Genomic DNA, 19116 nt, shown 5'->3' on the forward strand with positions numbered 1-19116 from the left:
TCCTTCAAGAAAGAGGAAAATATTGCCCCAGATGAAAGGAGTAAGGATGCTCACCTTGCCTGAGCATCATTTAAGAAATGGGGCTTGGCTCTCCCTGATTATATATTTGACTCTTAGGCAACGTTGTCAGTTTCCCAGTTAGCTGAGCAGTAAATCTGATCATTTCTTTGCCAAAGATAAAGGATGTTCTTTAAAATGGATGAAATTTTTCTCTCAACGTTCAGTCCCTTCAGTTTTGCTTTATTTAAGGCTTTTTTATCATCAGTTTCGGTGTTTATTTCAAAAAAAATCCAGAGTCGACAAAATAGATCATAATAAACCATCCATTCAACAAATGCATTGCAGGACTATTTGTAACATCTGTATCACTTACTTTGTACTCCCTAGAGGCTCCCTCTGTAGTGCAGAGGTTCTGTTCACAGTTTTTCCATCCGCTATTCACTTCTTTCTTCTTGTGGAGCTCTTGGTCCCCAAGGATTCCCTTCAGGAATGGGCCAGCAGGACAGCTGTCTGAGGGCAGATGAGGGCAGGATGGAGGAAGGGGAGCTCTGGTTCTATTCTCAGCTCTACCACTTAACACCAGCTGAAGTCACTTAATCCTGAGTTTCTATTTTCTCTTTTATTCAAACGAAAATATTTGCTATTGACACTTCAGTGGGATTGGAGGAAGAAGCATCAAATGAGATACTCCCAAAGAAAACAATTTGAAAACCATTCAGGGCTATGAATATAGAAGGTCCTACAGTGATGAACATTCCCCAGACAGCCAGGGGTGTGTGGAAGGGGAACCATAGAGCAAACTGAGTAAAAGAAATCGAGAAACTATTTTTTTTTCAGGCCATCAGTCATTATGAGCTCCTTGAGCTTTATGTTTCCATTTGGTAGGAGTGATATGTGATATTTCTAAGCCTTTCTGTTTTGGTTTTGTTAGAGATCTGGTTAATTGATCTGAATAAAAGATAGTTTAAAATGAATAGCAGTAACTGCTTCTATGGGCATGATGTATTTTATGTCATTGATAGTCCGTTTATTTTCCAAAACGATTTACCAATTCGCAGTAAAGAACACAAATGTGGTTAAGGTTGATGAAAGAGTAATACAATAGGAATAACGAATAAGGAGCCTGAATAATAGAGAATGACAGACATATTACCTTGATGTCATGAGATTTTATAAATTCTCAGGCAATGTTCAAAGAACACTAGGGTAGGAGTTTGACTTCTTTCTCTTACCCTGGTTTATCTACCAGATGGTTTGCACAGCAAGAATTATACTAATTTTATTACTTAATTTATTATTGCACATGCTATATTTGTCCATGAGTAAATCATCTAGTTCCCTTTAAATTTAATCTTCTCAGGTTTCCCTGGAAGCTGCTTGCCAACTTGTTTCATTTTAACAACAACCAAAAATTATTTCAGGGAAGGCTGATTTGCTTTGTTTTCTTTCTTTAAAAAAATATATATAAATAACCAGCCAACATGCTTAGATGCATTTCTGGAGCCTTTTATCTGTAATAATTTGATGGAGAAAATAATAAATTAATTCCAAGTAGTCTATTGAGTTTTCTAACTCACTTTTCTTTATTTCTTATACACACTCACATATGTATATGCATACACATATGTATGTATATATTATTTTTATATCAAATATAAATCCTAAACAGGTCCATGATTCTATTTCTATTGGTAATTGCCAAAAAAAAAATCATGCCATTTGGATATGGGAATAGAAAGCAATGTCATAATGGCAGGGCCATGCAGTTAAGAAGTCAAAGCAACAATAGTAATAATTATCCAAATGTCCTAAATAAGGAAAAGTTAAGTTGCCATCAATAATTAAATTAAATTTTAGTAAAATAAGCAGTAATATGCACCACAGATTTAATAACTATTTCTTGAAGAAATAAAAGCGTATCTTGCTTTTATGACCTAGAAAAATTTTATCTGTTATTCTTGAGAAATCATCAATCATCTGTTTCATTGGCTTGTTGTATAACTACATAAAGCTATTCTCCAGGACTCCTTCATGATCTCACTAGATCCTGTCCTACTCTTTTCTTACCCCCACAAATCCCACACACAGAATATACCCCAAAACACACATATTCATACCCTCACATACCTGGGTCTGCCCAAATCACCATGAGCCCCATCACAGTAAGTAGCTTGCTAATTATAAACACAATAAGCCAAATCTATTTTCTGGTGCTTTTGAGATAAAAGAAGTGGCTTGTTATAAATAACATGTCATATTTGTTGACTATTTGAAAATGGTGCGTATACATATCTTGGTTAATGTGACAGTATCGAGATTTCATTCCTGAAATACTGTGTTGGTGGAACTCCGCAATCTCAGCTGTCTTGCAAACTTGCAAATCCTGCAATGTTAAATGGTCAAAATGCCACCATGGCAGTTTTTCTTCAGTTGAATTGATCACTTTTTGCTAGCAAGCAGGAAATTCATGGTTCTGATTGTTAATAAATGGAGTATGATCTTCGCACCAGCATACTTAGCACAGTGAGAAACCAACAGTCAAACTAGGCTCAGGGGAAAAAGCATGCGATGTGGTATTGCATGGCTTGGAAATGAAAATCTTTAATGGATTAAGGAGGGTACTTACAGTTCTTAGAATGTTCCCAAAATGTTGATTTGTAGTCCACATTTTAAAATAACAAAATTAACTTTTTAATTTGAAAATGTAAAGCAAAATAAGTCCATGTTACCCCTAGGACTCTAGGCATTTTATATTAAAATTAACAGAAAGTGCATATCTATCTTTAAAAACCATGCAAGATAGCAGAGCTAACTGAAGAGGGAAAAAATTACAGGTTTTCAGAGTAGAAAGTTGTAAATATTAATTAACTTCCTGTAAAGCCAACATTGAACTGTGGGAGCATTCAAGGCCTTTATTTACCTTTACTAGGATATTTGGTACCAAGAATACATATTTTAAGATTTGTTTCCATATCACAGAATAAGCCATATGCTAAAGACTTTGTGCTTTTTTGCCCTTTTCACCTACAAAGTTAGAATTATCTAACATGGTGGCATCCAAAATTCAGAACAACAGGAGCAATAAAAATAATTTTTAAGACTACTTTTTGATGTACCCTGCTATTGTCATAGTGAGGTTTTGTTCTTTATTTAAAGCCATTATGATCTCCTAACCACTATATATAAGAAGCTGCATATTTATCTTTTAAAATGTTCTTTATCTTTATATTCTTTATATTGAGAATTATTGAATAATCAGTGAATAAAAAATATGAGCAGGGTAGAAGGTTTGTAAATTTATTTGTATGGTCAGAAGGCAAGACTAACCTTTGAAAATATGCCAGGTTTGGGGGCTATGGCTTTGTTTTCATTCCATTTTGGTCTTATAGGAAGATGTGAAAAGAATAAAGCACAGTCAACTTTGCATCACTGGTATAGTTTATTGTATAATTTTATTAAGCTATGACTGGCATATGGTGAAGACAAGCTTCTGGAGGCAAGAGGGTAAAGCTGATGACTTAAAGAGGTGCCATTTATTTCAGATGTTTGGGTCTCTGTTTCCACACGTTGTTAACAAATGAAATATCCCATAGAACCGTTGTGAAGATCCAGCTAATGAATTTGAAAAGGTTTTTTAAACCAGAAAACACCAGGCATATGTGTTGCTGTTATCAATTTTGGACTTGTTCTTTTTGTAACAAAAATGATAAAATTATTTCCTGATAGAGTATGGATTTATCTCTGTAGTGGGATCCACTACATATTTAGGATAGAATAGGGTAAGATTTTATAAATTACCACAAAATGTCAAAGGCTGATTTGCATTTTGGTGATTCTATACATTGATCACTGAGTAACCTTCCAGTTTCCAAATAAAGAATAAAGAGGGTGGCAATGACATTTGTAATCATCTACAGAAAAGGGAATTATTTAAATTCTTCACAGATGGATAGAAATCAAGAGTAAATCATTATGTCCACACTTCCAATTTTAAGAAGCATTGAGGGTATCTGTGGATTGTGAGCAAATATTGTTTTGCATATAGAATTAATCATAGGGACGCCTGGGTGGCTCAGCAGTTGAGCGCCTGCCTTTGGCCCAGGGCGTGATGTTGGAGACCTGGGATCAAGTCCCACATGGGGCTCCCTGCATGGAGCCTGCTTTTCTCTCTGCCTATGTCTCTGACTCTCTCTCTCTGTATGTCTCTCATGAGTAAGTCAATAAAATATTAAAAAAATAATTAATCATAAACTCTCCAAACCACAATCCCAAATTCTTCAGATGACTGTGGAGGTCTTTTCAGATACCATCCCCTAAGGATTGAGACATTCATAAAACGAAGATAATGTTATGATACACGTAATATACAAACTGAGCATATTGGAGGGACTAGAATTGTGACCTTTAATTAGATTCTATATGCCTCAGAGTATAATGTGGCTTAGTGCTTAAAATAAGGATGACATATGACATATATCCTAATTCTAGCTCGTAGCAGTTGACTTTATTATTTCTAAATAAGCTGCATAACTCATTTTTTCTTCATACAACATAATTCAATCCAGTATTCCCTGTAAGCTAAATGTGAACCAATGCTGGAGATTTTTAGTAAAGTTGAAGAAATCTGAATGCTTATCTAATGCTGCTTTAAAATAGTTTCAAGGATTGGACCATGTTCAGTGGGAACACATCTGAAAATCTGCCAAATATTCTTTGAACTTTGAGATGACTAACATATGGAAGTATTCACTATGGGTAACATACATATAGCCATAGAAACTACAATGATGTGGTCTGTTCTAGCTACCAAATCTAAATGCTTTCCTCCAAATTTAGACTTAAAAATTTGTTTTTAAAAATGGACTTTCAAGATTTATGAGATAAAAATATTTTATTTATTTTTCTTCCTATTTGTTTTCTATGTATTTTTAAATTACTATATTCTTACTAATCCCTGGCTTTGTAAATAATGAGAGTGAAAACACAGTAAGTACTAAAAACATGGATAAACCCACTATTCGTAAGTGGAAGTATCACTTACATTCTAAATTCATCATTGTGAGATTTTTTTTCTATGTCTTCTATATTTCCTTTTAGAAATTTAGCTTGGAAAAGAGGGAAGCTGTTATATAATACCAGATAAATACGAACACTAGGAAAAAATTAAGTTTTTAAAGGCCTCTGGAATTAATTTTTATCACATTTTTTTATAGCAACATAAGAGTGAAAGAGACAAATGTTTTTCTCTGGCTACAGCTTTCTTTTCTGTGGGGGTGGTGGAAGGTCCAGGTATGAAAAAGAATGATGGCTTGAGACATAACACCTTATGTTCAGTCTTGTGAGGCATTCCTGGAACTGCTCCTGGTTCCACTGACCAGAATGTTCTGATAGCTAAGAGATGGAGGAACCAGTTTTCCCTCTCATGCCTGTCCTAGCCGAGATGGAAAATTAATTCTGCTGTTGAGGAGATCAGGAAGGTTGTTTGTCACAAAGTACCAGAGCTCTCAGACACAGAGTGTTATTTGCCCTCTGCCATTATACAGCAGGAACTGAAGATGTTAGAGACGTCTCTTGCTCACATCTGCTCTGTTATTAATTCATTTTGCCTGCATCTTTAATTTAGGGTGACAGTTGCCTTCCGAGACTTTGGATGCCATCCCTCTCAGTAACCAAGTACCAGCACGTGGGGGCCGTTTCCTCTCTGCAGCTGTCTGTATAGTATCTCAAAAGTGTGCCTGCAGCGGGCAATGCACAACACAGTGCCCTGATGGCTCCCTCTCTCCTTGCTTTCGCAGCTGGCGCTACATACATCTTTGGGAAAAGCGGAGGCCTCATCCTCTACACCTGGCCAGCCAACGATCGGCCCAGCACTCGCTCTGACCGCCTGGCCGTGGGTTTCAGCACCACCGTGAAGGATGGCATCTTGGTGCGCATTGACAGTGCTCCGGGCCTCGGTGACTTCCTACAGCTTCACATAGTGAGTACCAGGCCCTGGCCTCCATTGCTTTGTCTTCCTGGTGGTGTGAGTCGGTGAGCCAGATGAATGCAGCAGAACGTTCTAGATAGACTCGGCAAAGAGGCACATGATTATAAAATTTGCCAACGTGTCGGAACCCTATCCCAGGGTTGTCCCAGTGTCAAACCTCATTCTTCCCTTTCAGTGTGAACCTTGATGCCCATGGGGGTATTTCAGGGATAAAAACTGAAAAACTCTTTGAGTCCAGACTCCCTTTCCAGTGGTATGGTTTGGTCTGTCATGAAACATTTAGCAGACTGCAAAGGTGTAAATAAGAGATTTACCTGGTACTTTGCCTTAACCTGGTACAAGTAGCAAAGCCCATTTTGGTGGTAATAATCTCCTGTACTGGTGGTCAGCAATGTTTTTCTATTAAGGGCCAGATGGAAAGTGTTTTGGGCTTTGCAGGTGATACAGTCTCTGTCACAGCTCCTTGGCTCTGCTGTTGTAATGTGCAAGCAGCCATAGATAATAAGTTTTTTTAAAAAATGTGTGTGATTATATTTCAATAAAAACTTATTTTATAAAAGCGGGCTGTAGGGGGATCTGGGTGGCTCAGTTGTTTAAACGTCTGACTCTTGATTTTGGCTCAGGTCTTGATCTCAGAGTTGTGAGTTCAAGCCCTATGTTGGACTTCATGCTGGGTGTGGAGCCTACTTAAAAAAAAAAAAAAAAAAAGGAAAAAAGCAGGCTACAGGCTCTACTTTGATGACCCCTGCCCTAGGCAGCAAACTTCCTCATACAAATATAAGGAACATGTGATAAAAACTGAGGCCAGATGGGGTGGGGCAAAAAGGAAACAGCACAATAACCAAGAATTGTTATATTCGTGTGCATTGTATATCCAACATTTTGCTTGTATATATAAGCCCAATAGGAATGCAGCCTCAGTCACTGCAGATTGTTAAGGACACAGGGTAGTTCTAAGAAATTAAAATGATTTGGAGGAAAAAATTACTTCGTTATGAGGATAGAAAATATTTTTATAGCAACAATTAACCCATTTTATCACCTGTGCAGTCTGCTGTTAAAAGAAAAAAAAAAAAGTAGGCTAAAGAAGGATATGATTCTCATCCATAAGTACCCAAAGTGCAGCTACCAGGAGCAAAGAGAGGAATTGTTCTCATTAGTTAGCGATGACAAGGCCAGAAAGAATGGATTTAATTTGGAGCAATAAGAATTCAGTTTAAATAGCAGGGGGAAAAAGCAGTTAAGAGGAAAGACCAACTGGGGATTACTACCAACCTCCAAAAAGGAAGAAGAGGAACATTTTACTGGGCATCTTTGAATCTGAATTTTGCTAATGTGCTGGTCTACTGAGGAAGGCAGAAAGTGGGATTTTATTGCTGGTCTCTGGAGTGGAGGTGGTGGCTGGCTGGAACCACCAGCAGCCAGTTCAGCCCTGCAAGCACTGCCCATCTCCAGCACCTGCTATTCCAATATGCCCTGGAAGCAGGAGCAGCTTGAAGTGTAAGGCTCGATCTGGAAGCCTGTCCAGCCTTTGTGTGAGCCAGAGCCAGACAAGAGTGCAGGGAAGGAATGGCTAGGAGTGATCACCTTCAATGTGTGAAAGAGGGATCTTAAGAGAGTTTTGAACCTTTATGCTTTTTCAGATGCTTCAAGGACCATATGGTACTGTGAGTCTGAGCTTAAGCATTTTAAAAAGTCATGCCAAGGAGCACAGAGAAACACAGCCATAGTTTGTATGGTTTATCTTTATTTGGCCTCTAAAAACCACCATAATTTACAAAACTCTGTGAGATTTATGCTGCATATAACTTAATGACTATTTCATGGCAGCTATAACTAGGCTATTATTACCAGCTCGCTTGCATTTTCACGGTGATTTATCTTCTTTTTTTGTTCAGTGTGACTTACTAAGGAAAATATGATTTGGCGCAGCCATAAGCATCTTTTTTGAGTCAGATAATGTGCTACTGGTTTATCCATTTCTCCCCATTCATGTTTTGTAGAGCATTTCTACTTTTAAGAGAGATGCTTCCTATCTTCTGAAAGTTTACTTAAATTTTTTTGTTTTTATAAAAGGGTTATGAGGATCCTGGGAACTTCTAGGAAGAACCATAGCATTCCATTTTAACATTTTTTAACAGTAAAAATACAAGAAGTTTTACATCAAAATGTGTAGACCCACTTGGGTCCTGTGGTCCTTTTCCAGTGATGTTACATCATTGTTTAAACATTCTAGATAATCCCAACAGGTTGACCTTTATCAGATTGACATCATCTGACCTTCTCAGAGAAATGAAAGAAAGACCCTATGATGTGGAGAAACCACATCATTCTGGAATGGTCCTGATATGCTTGTGGCCCTCTTGAGCATGGGATCATTTGATTGGTCTAATAATTACAGACCATTTTAGCTTCCCTAGTGGACTGTCTCTGGTATCTACCAGAGATAAAAACTGTGTGACTATATTCCAATAAAATTCAGGTGTAAAAACAGGCAGCAGGTTTTACTTTGGTGACCCCTGCCCTAGGCTGCAAATGTCTTCATAGAAATGCAAGAACCTGTGATAAAACCTGAGGTCAGAGTGGGTAGAGCAAAGGGAAGTTTCCTTACCACTCTCAGGAATAAAGGAATCCAAGTAGAAGATCCAAAAACTTGATTTCAAACCCTGCTTCTTGTTTTTGACATTTACATAGATGCATCAGGAAAGCAAAGCCATCAATACCTACTCAGATACTTTTATGTGACTTTTACAATCTGTAAAGCATGGATTTGTTTAATGGATGTAGCTTGTTTCCTTGTACTAAGGAATAATGCTCAAAAAGAAAATAATTTAAAGACTGTTAAGGGAAGTGGAAAGAGTTGAGCAGGAGGCAAAAGATTCCATTCCTGCTTGCAGTTTACCTAGAAGAAGAGAAATCCACCAGAGGAAAAGAAGTGATGGCAGACCCAAAGAGGAAAGGGAGGCAGAGTGGATCCAGGGGCAAGAGGAGGAAGGAGGCATTGGGCCTGGGGAAGAGGCCCTGCCTGCCTAGACATGTGTTCCCAGCAAGGGGTTATACATGGGCAAAGCTTGATTCTTCCAGTGTGGGTGTCAATTATGGAAACAGTTGGTTGTCAAGCTCCTAAGTTACTCAAAAACAAAGTACCAACTCAGAAATTAGTAAGTGTGTGTAGAGAGGGTATGTGGTGAAGAAAGAGGGGGGGAGAGGGAGAGAGATTGAGAATTTGTGTTTTATAAACTGTTACTGAAGGTAAGTCCTAGGAATCCCTGAACAGTTTTGAGGTGCAGTAACTCTGTCATTGGAACAAGCACTTTTTACCCCCAACTTAGCCTATTTGAAGGAAGGGAAAATGCTCTTCCGAGAACACCAAGGAGTCTGACCCTGAGGTGAGCACCCTTCTAGAACAGACCTGCTTGCTGTGGAGTCTCCAGAGCAGGAATGGCAAATAGGCTTCATCTTGTCTGCTAGCTTTGAGGACCTCTCACCTCCTCACTTCAAGCTTTCTAATGAGAGGAGTAGACAAATACAGCAGGTAGGAGTTCTGGCTTCCACTAGCCATGCCCACTCCCTCCTCTGAAATGGGACTTTGTGGATGGATGCATGCATGCTGCATGTTACCTTTGCTCTAGGCTGCATGCTATCCTATCCCTGAACATTCTCATTTCTTTTCCTTTGTCATCCTGAAATGTCCACACGTTAAAAACTCTTTAGGAAAATTGGAATCTTTTTTAAATTCCTTCTCCACTAGAAGCCCTTAAATCATTTGTTAATTAGTTCAGAGTCCTTAGTCTTAAAATGATCCTTCTCACACCAGGCCAAGGTCAGCTGTTCCAACAGAATTTGAGTTTTGCTTGGAGGGCTGGAGAGAAAGGAGGAGAAACATACATGACTAATTTTGGGTGCACACAACATTTAAAAAGGTGGCAGGAAAATGCTTGGAAGTCACTGGTGCCTTAGGGTAAAGAATTGATGTAAAGAAAGGGGCACCAAGACAGAGGTGGGTGGGTGCTGTCAGTGCATTTTTCCTCCATTTCACAGTTTGGTCAGATTATCTGTTATCTGGCGAAAGGAAGGAAGGGAGGAAGGAAGGAAGGAAGGAAGGAAGGAAGGAAGGAAGGAAGGAAGGAAGGAAAGAAGGAAGGAAGGAAGGAAGGAAGGAAGGAAGGAAGGAAGGAAGGAAGGACTTTCCCTCTTTCTTTCTTTCTTTCTTTCTTTCCTTTCTTCCTTCCTTTCTCTCTTCCTTTCTTTCTCTTTCTCTCTCTCTCTTTCTCTCTCCTTCCTTCCTTCCTTCCCTCCCTCCCTCCTTCCTTCCTTCTCTCCTTCCTTCCTTTTGGTTTTTTTTTTAATTAATTTATTTTTTAAAAGATTATTTATTTATTTATTTATTTATTTATGATAGACATAGATGGAGAGAGAGAGAGAGGCAGAGACACAGGCAAAGGGAGAAGCAGGCTCCATGCCAGGAGCCCGTCGTGGGACTCAATCCCGGGACTCCAGGATTGCGCCCTGGGCCAAAGGCAGGCGCTAAACTGCTGAGCCACCCAGGGATCCCCGGGTGTCTTTTAAATTTAAAGTCTTCCCACTCACACAGGGCCTCATAGTGGCTAAATAGGCTTTTACAATAAGTCCTGAACAAGATTAGAATTAGATTTTTTTTTTAGATCTTTAAAAATGAGAGAGAGATGTCCAAGAAATCTAAAATAATTTAGAGATGAGTTCCCTTCAAATTAGCTTACATTTCTTCATTTTTGGTTCACACGTCCATGATGCACTATTTTCTATGTCAATTATTAATCATATTAATGAAATCACAGATGAAATGTGTTTGGCAAAGGCAAAAAGATCTTTCCTTGCAGTATGTATGCATGAAATGAGATTCTGTGGAGGGAGGGTGTCTTAGGGCAGAGGGATTTGTAAAGAAATATCACTTTGAATATGCTTCCTCCATTGAAATCTATTGTTGAGGAATTAATCTGCTCAATATTTGGAGAGCAGCCACTTGCAAGTGACTTCTGCCTATTGACCTCCCATGTAGGCTCTATGAAGCTGTGTCATGTTACACTCACCTTCATTTAAACAATAGAGAAAAAAAATGAATAGGATCAGAGAAAGGATTACCACGAAGTGCTTGCTATTCTCTCATGAAACTCTTAACAACCTCCTCTCACCACCTGCAAAATAGAAGGTCGGGCATTACTGGGCAACAATTAGTTTCTCTTTATGTAGTTAATATAGTGTATAAAAAAGATATGCTATTAATTTCTTTCTCCCTGTGTAATTTACAGTAAATCCTCTTGGATTCATTTTTTAATTATGAACCTTTCAGGAACAGTGAAAATTTATGTGTCAGGGCATCTGTTTTGTTTGACAAGAATCTATAACCTTCTCCAACTGTTTCTCTCCTGACTTATAATGTAGATACTTAGATAAAACAAGGTAGGAGAAGAGAGGGGACTGCTGTCCTGACTTACCCCCTTTTCATAATGGCAAAGTGTTCTCCTTGCAAAAACTGCCCCCCACCCCAAATAAAGGTCTCACAGTATTCTTTCAGTGCCATGTTTGGGGGAAATAGAATATTTATTAAGTTTGGTATGCATAGTATTGTTTTTCCATAATTTATAGCATTTGGAGAGACTCCTGGAGAATAAATGGGAGCAAAGCTGAATTATGATAAACGGTCTGTTCCTCACATCTATTGCATCTATAAATTGCTGGCCCAGATGCTTTATTTGGCTGTCTGTGTGTGAAATATTTACAGTAAGCCATCAACATCTGCTGAGTTAGTCTTCAGTGAGGTTAGGTGGTTAGGTGTTACCTTAGATTTGTGTCTGGATTTGGCCAGTAGCAGAACTGGATTTGACTTAGGAACTGTATTTGGGGGAATCTACAGAGAAGTACAGAGGAATGTTGGCATTTTTGAGACTGGTAATGCAAGTAGAGAGGGAAAGAACAAGAAAATAACAAAGGTGTCCAACAGATGCAATTTTGTTTCCCACAGAGTGCTGTGCACTGCAGGTTGGCTCCGTATTCCCTTTCATTGCTATTTGTTCTTAGTGAAAAAGGCCTCTTTGGGTTTTCTGGGCTTAGGAGCTTTTCCAGATCATTAGCCACTTCTGTGGAGAGGGCCTGCTGGGGATCTTCTCTGCAGCTTCCAGCTTAGCCGTTCCATCCCGGCAGAGTTGGAGAAGAAGGTGGGAGAAAGGAGTGGAAGTGGGGATTTGATGAAGTGAGCACTTACGCAAGCTGGACCAGACGCAGCTCCCTGCATGGGAGTTGGGGTGTGTTTTTTCCAATCTCTATTATTCCCAAAATATTTCTGTTTAAATCTATTTACTTTGATTGCGTACTCAGTTTCGAGGGGAAGCATGCCATAGTGGAAAAAATGTATTTAATTTGAAATCAAAAGATGTGGATTTGAGTCTCATTCTGTCAGCATCCAGTGAGCTCTTTGGCTTTGGCAAGTTATCATTGCCCTGGGCTTCACCTTGCTCTTCTTTTATTTTTTTTATTTTTATTTTTTAAATTTATTCATGATAGTCACACACACACACAGAGAGAGAGAGAGAGAGAGAGAGAGAGGCAGAGACACAGGCAGAGGGAGAAGCAGGCTCCATGCACCAGGAGCCTGACGTGGGATTTGATCCCGGGTCTCCAGGATCGCGCCCTGGGCCAAAGGCAGGCGCCAAACCGCTGCGCCACCCAGGGATCCCCTTGCTCTTCTTTTAAACGGACACACAAAAAATACTATACTATAGGGTTTCCTGATGTTCAGATGGAATAAAATATTTAGAAGTTATTATCAACAAAAAACTGCAAAATGAAGCGTGATAGTTTTCTCGGTGACATATCTGGAAGGTAATAACTTCAATAGAGAAAAAAGATTGGTGAAAGGAAGAATGTTTTAAAATGGTTTCATTTTAAATATTTTTAAAAGCCTGCCAAGACTGTTTCTGAAAATAAATTCCTTTTTAATCTGATTGAAAACAATTGTTTTTGAAATAATCAGATTCACAATTGAGACTTTTGGGAGTGTCCTGTAAGCACAGGGTGAAGAAGCCAGGTCCCTCTGCAAGAGACCTAGTTAGGTCAATAGGATATGACATGGAGCTTCCTTGGCATGTCGTTGAGGGCATTATGTCTCTATATGACACAAGGTGATTCCTCATGCTTCCACTGCCCTTCAGTATAATGTTCCAAAGTGTTTTTACCCTCACCGGTAAATGTGTAATTTACCTTGCCCCGAAGGTCCTTCTTCAGTTGTATGAACTATGAAGAATGGAAACATCCCACCTTGCCAAAGGGGGAAGGAGGAGGAGAACAAAGCAATAATAAACAGCATCAGGAGAGCAGAACCTTTCTAGGCAGGGATAGTATAAAAGAGACTTGAGCCCCACCATGGGTACCAGAAAAAGACATAAACATTCTGACCCAAACGTAGGAATTAACAGAGCCTAGAGAGAGTCATTGTTGGAACCAGGGTCCTAGTGAGGATACAGCCAGATTGAGTAGGGATGAGTAGCCGCTACCACCAAGTAAACTAGAAACATAAAAGTGCATATATGGGTAAGAATATTCTGTAGACTTTGATTCCTCAAAAAAATGCAGGAACAGTGAATGATAAATTCAGTGTAAAGATAAAATGTATAATAATTGACAAAATGTATAGAAAATATTTTATGGGTGGTAAATAATTATGAGAAGGCGAGACCAAATGGCCATATCTTTCTCATTTATCAATTACACCAGTGGCTCTTTTCACTGTTAACTGATAAGTCATGTTTCAGAATCCTCAATGCATTCCTTTCTAAGAGGAATTTAGAAAAAATAGGATTCAGAGAATTTAGCTCATGAACATCAACTAGCACATTTAAATTGAGTGCTTTTTATGTGCCATGCAAAGTGCTACATTTTGGGGATAGTGGTAATCAACATTGGGTCCCATAGAGCTAACAGATGTGAAAGACTACAGAAATTAAACTATGAGAAATTAGGTTTCCTATACATTATGAGATGATGTATATAACATGCTTGCATCACTCCTGGCATATAGTGAGCTTTCATTTATGGATAACTTTTAATGTCATTGGTACTTTTTCATCAATTAAAAAAAATTAAGTCAGAGAAAACAGTCTATTTTATTTTCCTAAATAACAAATAGACTTTAATCAGGTTTCTGAGATTGCAACTTAAGTGATATAAAACTCTAAGGAGAAGTCAAGATACCACTGATTTAAAGCCAGCTGCATGGCATATATCCTAGATTATTGCAGTTATCAGCTGAACAAGTTCTGAATAGCAGAGGCTTTTTAGACATATGAATTTGAAGTGCAGCAAGCAAGTCAAACTCCAGGTGTCATCAACGCTGAGGCCTCATATGACTTAATGGCAGGGCTACCTTAACACTGTCGGCTGGATGAGTTATCTCATTGACCCACCACTTACACTGTTCCTAGTCATTACTCCTGGGGTATTGTTCACTGCAACAGGGCAAGAAATAACCCATTGACTCACTGAAGCTATAGATGATGGATTTTAGATCCCTGACTGCATTCGGAAGGCATGGAAACTCAGCGTATTAATGGGGGAATTCATTAGCCACCCACTCCATAGCATCATATGCTTAGATCCTGATGCTGTCACTGCTGCTGTTTCAACTTGTTAGTGTGTCCCTGATAGATGGCAGAGGGAACTGTATAACTGTATTAGCCTCTAAGATAGTTCTGACAGCAAGACCTGTAGTTTCCCAGTCTGAGATGACACTTTTGGAATCACTTAAAGACATTTAGATAAGCCCTGATGATCGATCGAGCTAACCTTCATCCTGAAGTCATTTCATACTCAGAATGACAGGAGATGATTGGCAATTAAGTCTTTTTTTTTTTTTTTCTATTCTTGACACCTTAGTTACCTGCTTTCAGTTTGGTTTATTTTTCTATTCTGCTTTCTGTAAAATGGCAGACAATTTAATGACATAGATGATTATTTCCTACATTTACATAAGACCATAAGTACATCACCTTACATTACTACCATTATTATCACTTATACCACTAATATCAATTGACATACTACCAGGTACCAGACACTGCGCAAGAATTCTGTTTACATCATCTTATTATAAGCTCACAACAACTCAGTGAGGTAGTCACTATTAATATCCTCACTTTATGAATGAGTCAACTGATGTTTAATGAAGCTAAGGAAATTTCCCAAGATAGCACTGAGCAGGCATTCAAATCCAGTTCTGACTCTTAATTACTATTACACTCCTAATGAAAGTTTCAAGAGTAGAACGTGCAGTTGTGATCATTTTAATGCAACATGTATTTGTGGAACAGGAATTTATTTGGGGTTGTTGGAGATATAAAGTTTAACATCAAGGAGGGAAAATAAAAATTGCAAATGTGGCTGTTTTCAGACAGCATTGGGGAAATTCCAAGGAAGGCAAGACTAGTATAGTTTGTAGAGACTAAGAAATGAGCACAGACAGGTTGGGACAGATTTTGACTGATGGAATCTGAAGAAGGAACTAAATGCTAAATGAAGATACCAGCACATGTGTTACCTCAAAAGAAGGGAATACTGGCTATGTTCCCAAATTTGTGAGGTGTGCACTTTGACCAGAATAAATGTTTTTAAGGACTTCCTCTATGAGGGTGATCATAGGAAGGTAATGAAGATGAAACAGAAGGACATTCATTCCAGAGAAAGAATCAACAAGTATCACCAGCTGTTGGGTGGAAAGGGAGAGAAGTAAGAAATGTCTAAGAGGCTGGGAAGGTCAAATTTCATTAACAATAACAGTGAAATGGGGCACGTGTAAGAAAAAATAGTTTTAAGATAAGACTGTCAGAGTCTGATACTAGTGATGCAACACATATATGAAGCATGTGAGAGTCAATCTAGAGATTTCCAATTGGAAATGTGTGATGAACTCAGATGAGATATAGGGCAGAGGTAGGGAATTGAAAATTTGCAGCCTGAAATTACAAGGAAAACTGAGGCTTGCTAAGATCTGCAGGGACATAAATGAGTAGAAACCTGTGAAATATGTACATAACTTCCCAGAATGAAGGAGGGGAAGAAAGGAAGTGAAAAGGAAAACGCTGGAGGGTCAGAGAAAACCTAGATAGATGGTGAATTGTTACAGAAATCCAGAGGATTAAGAGAGGTTTTCCAAAGAGAGTAGCTGTAGAGCTATTTTCCCCATACCTTTTAGTAACATCTCTTGTATGCAGTTTGTGAGGATGTCTTCTTTGTCTTTATTGGTATTTATTGTACTATGTAATCTTTGTCATTCTAGTCTCCTTAGTATTCCATGCTTCTTCTCTTAGTAGTTGTTGTGGGCATTGCTAAGTCAGAGTCAGAAGACTCTGGGTCTAGATCCCACCATCTTGCAGTTATCTTGTGCAAATGGCAGAGAACTAGACACTATTCTGGCAACCTCATAGTATGGTGGGGAAGATCAAATGAGATAATGCTGTGAATGGGCCCTGTTACCATCGAAAGATCTACAAAAAAAAAAAAAAAAAAAAGATAATTTTCATAGTTATATGTATGTGCCTACCATCCAGCAAAGCTGTTGGTGATTAAGAGATTGTGTTTGGAGACCTGGAAATGAGGACATAAGAGAGGTTAGGTGGTTGTAGTTTTCAACAAGAGGGTTAGCAACCAGGCAAATGGCAGATCAGAGCCAAAATGTGAATGGCCCAACTGTGAGAGCTCATGAACGGCTACGGTATTCAAATGCTGTTTTTGTCTGCTGTACGTCTTCAGACCTTGCACCTCACCCCTTGCAGCAATTTGGAGGAGGCTGTTTGGATTTCAGGTCATTCTACAGTTCCCCAAAGAACCAACTCCTTGATTCCATCGATCACTTTGTGCGGTGAGGCATGGAATCTGATTACCCCTATCAGCATCTTAGTTTGGATAGCTACAAACATTACTAATGGTCATTAAGTTTGATCCAGCAAGTTCTTAAATGCAAACTGCAGTACTTAGGTTTAGTAAGCCCTTTCAGAAATAAACGCTACTGGTTGACTTCTCATCACTACAAGCTCACATGCTTACCTGATGGCATGCGTATTTTTGTAATCACTCCTGCATTTGCTGTTTTATTCATTGTTTAGTTACTGTGCTAGCCACTTTGTATCTAAGAACTCATTCAGTCGTAACTCCGCTGTCCAATTGGTGATATTACCTCAACTTTAGAGATTAAGAAACTAAGGGTCAGGTGATTAAGTAGCCATTTGTTCCTAGTGTTGAGGGAAGGAAAAAAGATGAAATAGTTATGTGTTTGATTCTTATGTCATACATTTTGCTCTTGATAATTACCTATTCAATATTAAAGTCAGATGTGAATTTAATAGGGCCTGTATTTTTTTTTTTTTTTTGATCCACACAGGTAAGAGTAGCAAGCAGAAATAGAGGAATAGAGCACAGCATTTTGGCTAAAGAGGAATACATAATTGGAATTAGGTCACGTTCTTTTGGGATTCAAAGAAACTCTCCATTTTACATTACATTTTATTGCTCCCAGTATTTGTTTTTATCTCAATGGCATTAAGGCACCCAATTACTCCCAAACCGCTTTCTTAAACATTCCTATGCAGAATAGGCTTGGAAACTAATCTGAGATTTTGAATGCAATATGGTGCAACAAGAGGCACAGAGGTAACTTTTCCCCCAAATTTTAATACAAATCCCTTTAAATATAGTAGTATATCTGAGCAGAGATTGCTAGATAAATTCATTCTCCTATTTTAGTGTGATAAATTCCATATTAGAATTCTTCAAATATCCCTGCTTGAAAACCTTAAATGATCTCAAATAATACAGGGACACATTTTGTCTCCTTGCAGTCAGTATTTAATTTCTGTATTTCTAATGCAAAACCAGGTATGAGTGTCTTCACAGCAGCCCCCGCCTGTCATCCACTGACTGGTCTGTTAGCTGCTAACGTCTAGTGGCAGGATAAAAACTTGAAAGGGAGACCTTTACACTGGAAATCACATTTCTTGGAGTGGGAGCAGATTCCATTTAACTTGCCCCTGACTTGATGCCTAATTCCTAAGGTTAATAGGCTTTCATGTTTGCTACTTAGATCGGCAATGTTGGAGCTGGTTTTGTTGCATGGTTAAACAGCAAAGCTTAAATTCAATACTAAAGTGTGAAAGAGGAAAATGAGTTTGGTGTGACATGATGCCCAAAGCACCGTGAAGGTGTATTGGGTGAGGGTCCTTGACTACCCACAAAAAGCATCTATCTTTAAAAATAAGATACAAATCTCCCTGAGGTTTAGCTGAGAATAGGAATAGGGGTATATAGCAAGAAGTATAACACGACAAACTTGGTTTGAGAAAAGAGGCAGGTGGGAGGAATAGATTTGCTAAATTAAAATTAGCCAGGCAGGCAAAGATTAGCAGCCTGTTTAGTGAAAGAGGATTCATTCATTTATTTATTCAACCAGATGCTACTATATGTCAGGTAAGTTCTAGGACCTGAGGATACAAGTGTAAACAAGATAGACAAACTCCTCATTTGCATGGAGCTTACATTCTAAGGGGTACAAGCAATCAGAACATAGGTTTTGAAGAATTTGCTGAAAATGCAGTGTCCTATACATTTAATTAATTGACATATTAACAGACTGGCAAATCCCCACCAGACTTTAATTTCTGTCTTTGTACTCCTCTATTTCCCAAATCTGCATGTGAACCATCTCTTATTCTTATAATCAAAAGGGAGCACAAAGGGCACTCTCACCAGCGGATTCTACTGAAACCACCATTAAGGACCACTCTAGCTTGTTTCCAGTACCAAAATGAAACAAAAATGAATAACATCTTTACCCTTATTTTGTTCCTTTTTCTTTGAAATGACTGTGGCCATTCCTATTGCTTTATTTTATAATTGTGCAGGATTGCTTCAGAATATCCACCCATATTTCACAGAGAGAAAATTGCTAGAGGCATCTAAATAGTACTTAGGGGGAAAAAAAGATAAAAATCCAAATCAAATGAAAACTCACCTTCCCTGGGAGATAGACTACGTTGTTTCCAGTATACTCTCCAAGCCTGCTTATACTGTCATGTCTACATATTGTCCTAGAGCTCCCAGCCCCCCAA

At 38.6% G+C, this 19116-nt stretch overlaps 1 protein-coding gene and 1 long non-coding RNA gene across 29 annotated transcripts in view; one reads left to right on the plus strand and one right to left on the minus strand.

The window, feature by feature from the left end:
- LOC119872913 overlaps nt 1–19087 on the minus strand; it is a 51787-nt gene extending 32700 nt beyond the window's left edge. Inside the window, exon 1 of the long non-coding RNA XR_005363615.1 lies at nt 19020–19087. This is a non-coding gene — a long non-coding RNA (uncharacterized LOC119872913). The remainder of the gene's footprint in view (nt 1–19019) is intronic.
- The window catches only part of NRXN3 (neurexin 3), a 1532396-nt gene that overhangs the window by 1176920 nt on the left and 336360 nt on the right, over nt 1–19116 (plus strand). For all 28 annotated transcript variants that reach the window (XR_005363605.1, XR_005363606.1, XM_038545444.1 and 25 more), the window contains one exon: nt 5796–5977. Coding sequence is in view for 26 of the 28 variants with exons in the window: in XM_038545444.1 (XP_038401372.1) it covers nt 5796–5977 (182 nt within the window). In the remaining 2 variants the exon portion in view is untranslated. The remainder of the gene's footprint in view (nt 1–5795; nt 5978–19116) is intronic.

Source organism: Canis lupus, chromosome 8, assembly GCF_011100685.1.
Source record: "Canis lupus familiaris isolate Mischka breed German Shepherd chromosome 8, alternate assembly UU_Cfam_GSD_1.0, whole genome shotgun sequence".
Lineage (NCBI taxonomy): Eukaryota > Metazoa > Chordata > Mammalia > Carnivora > Canidae > Canis > Canis lupus.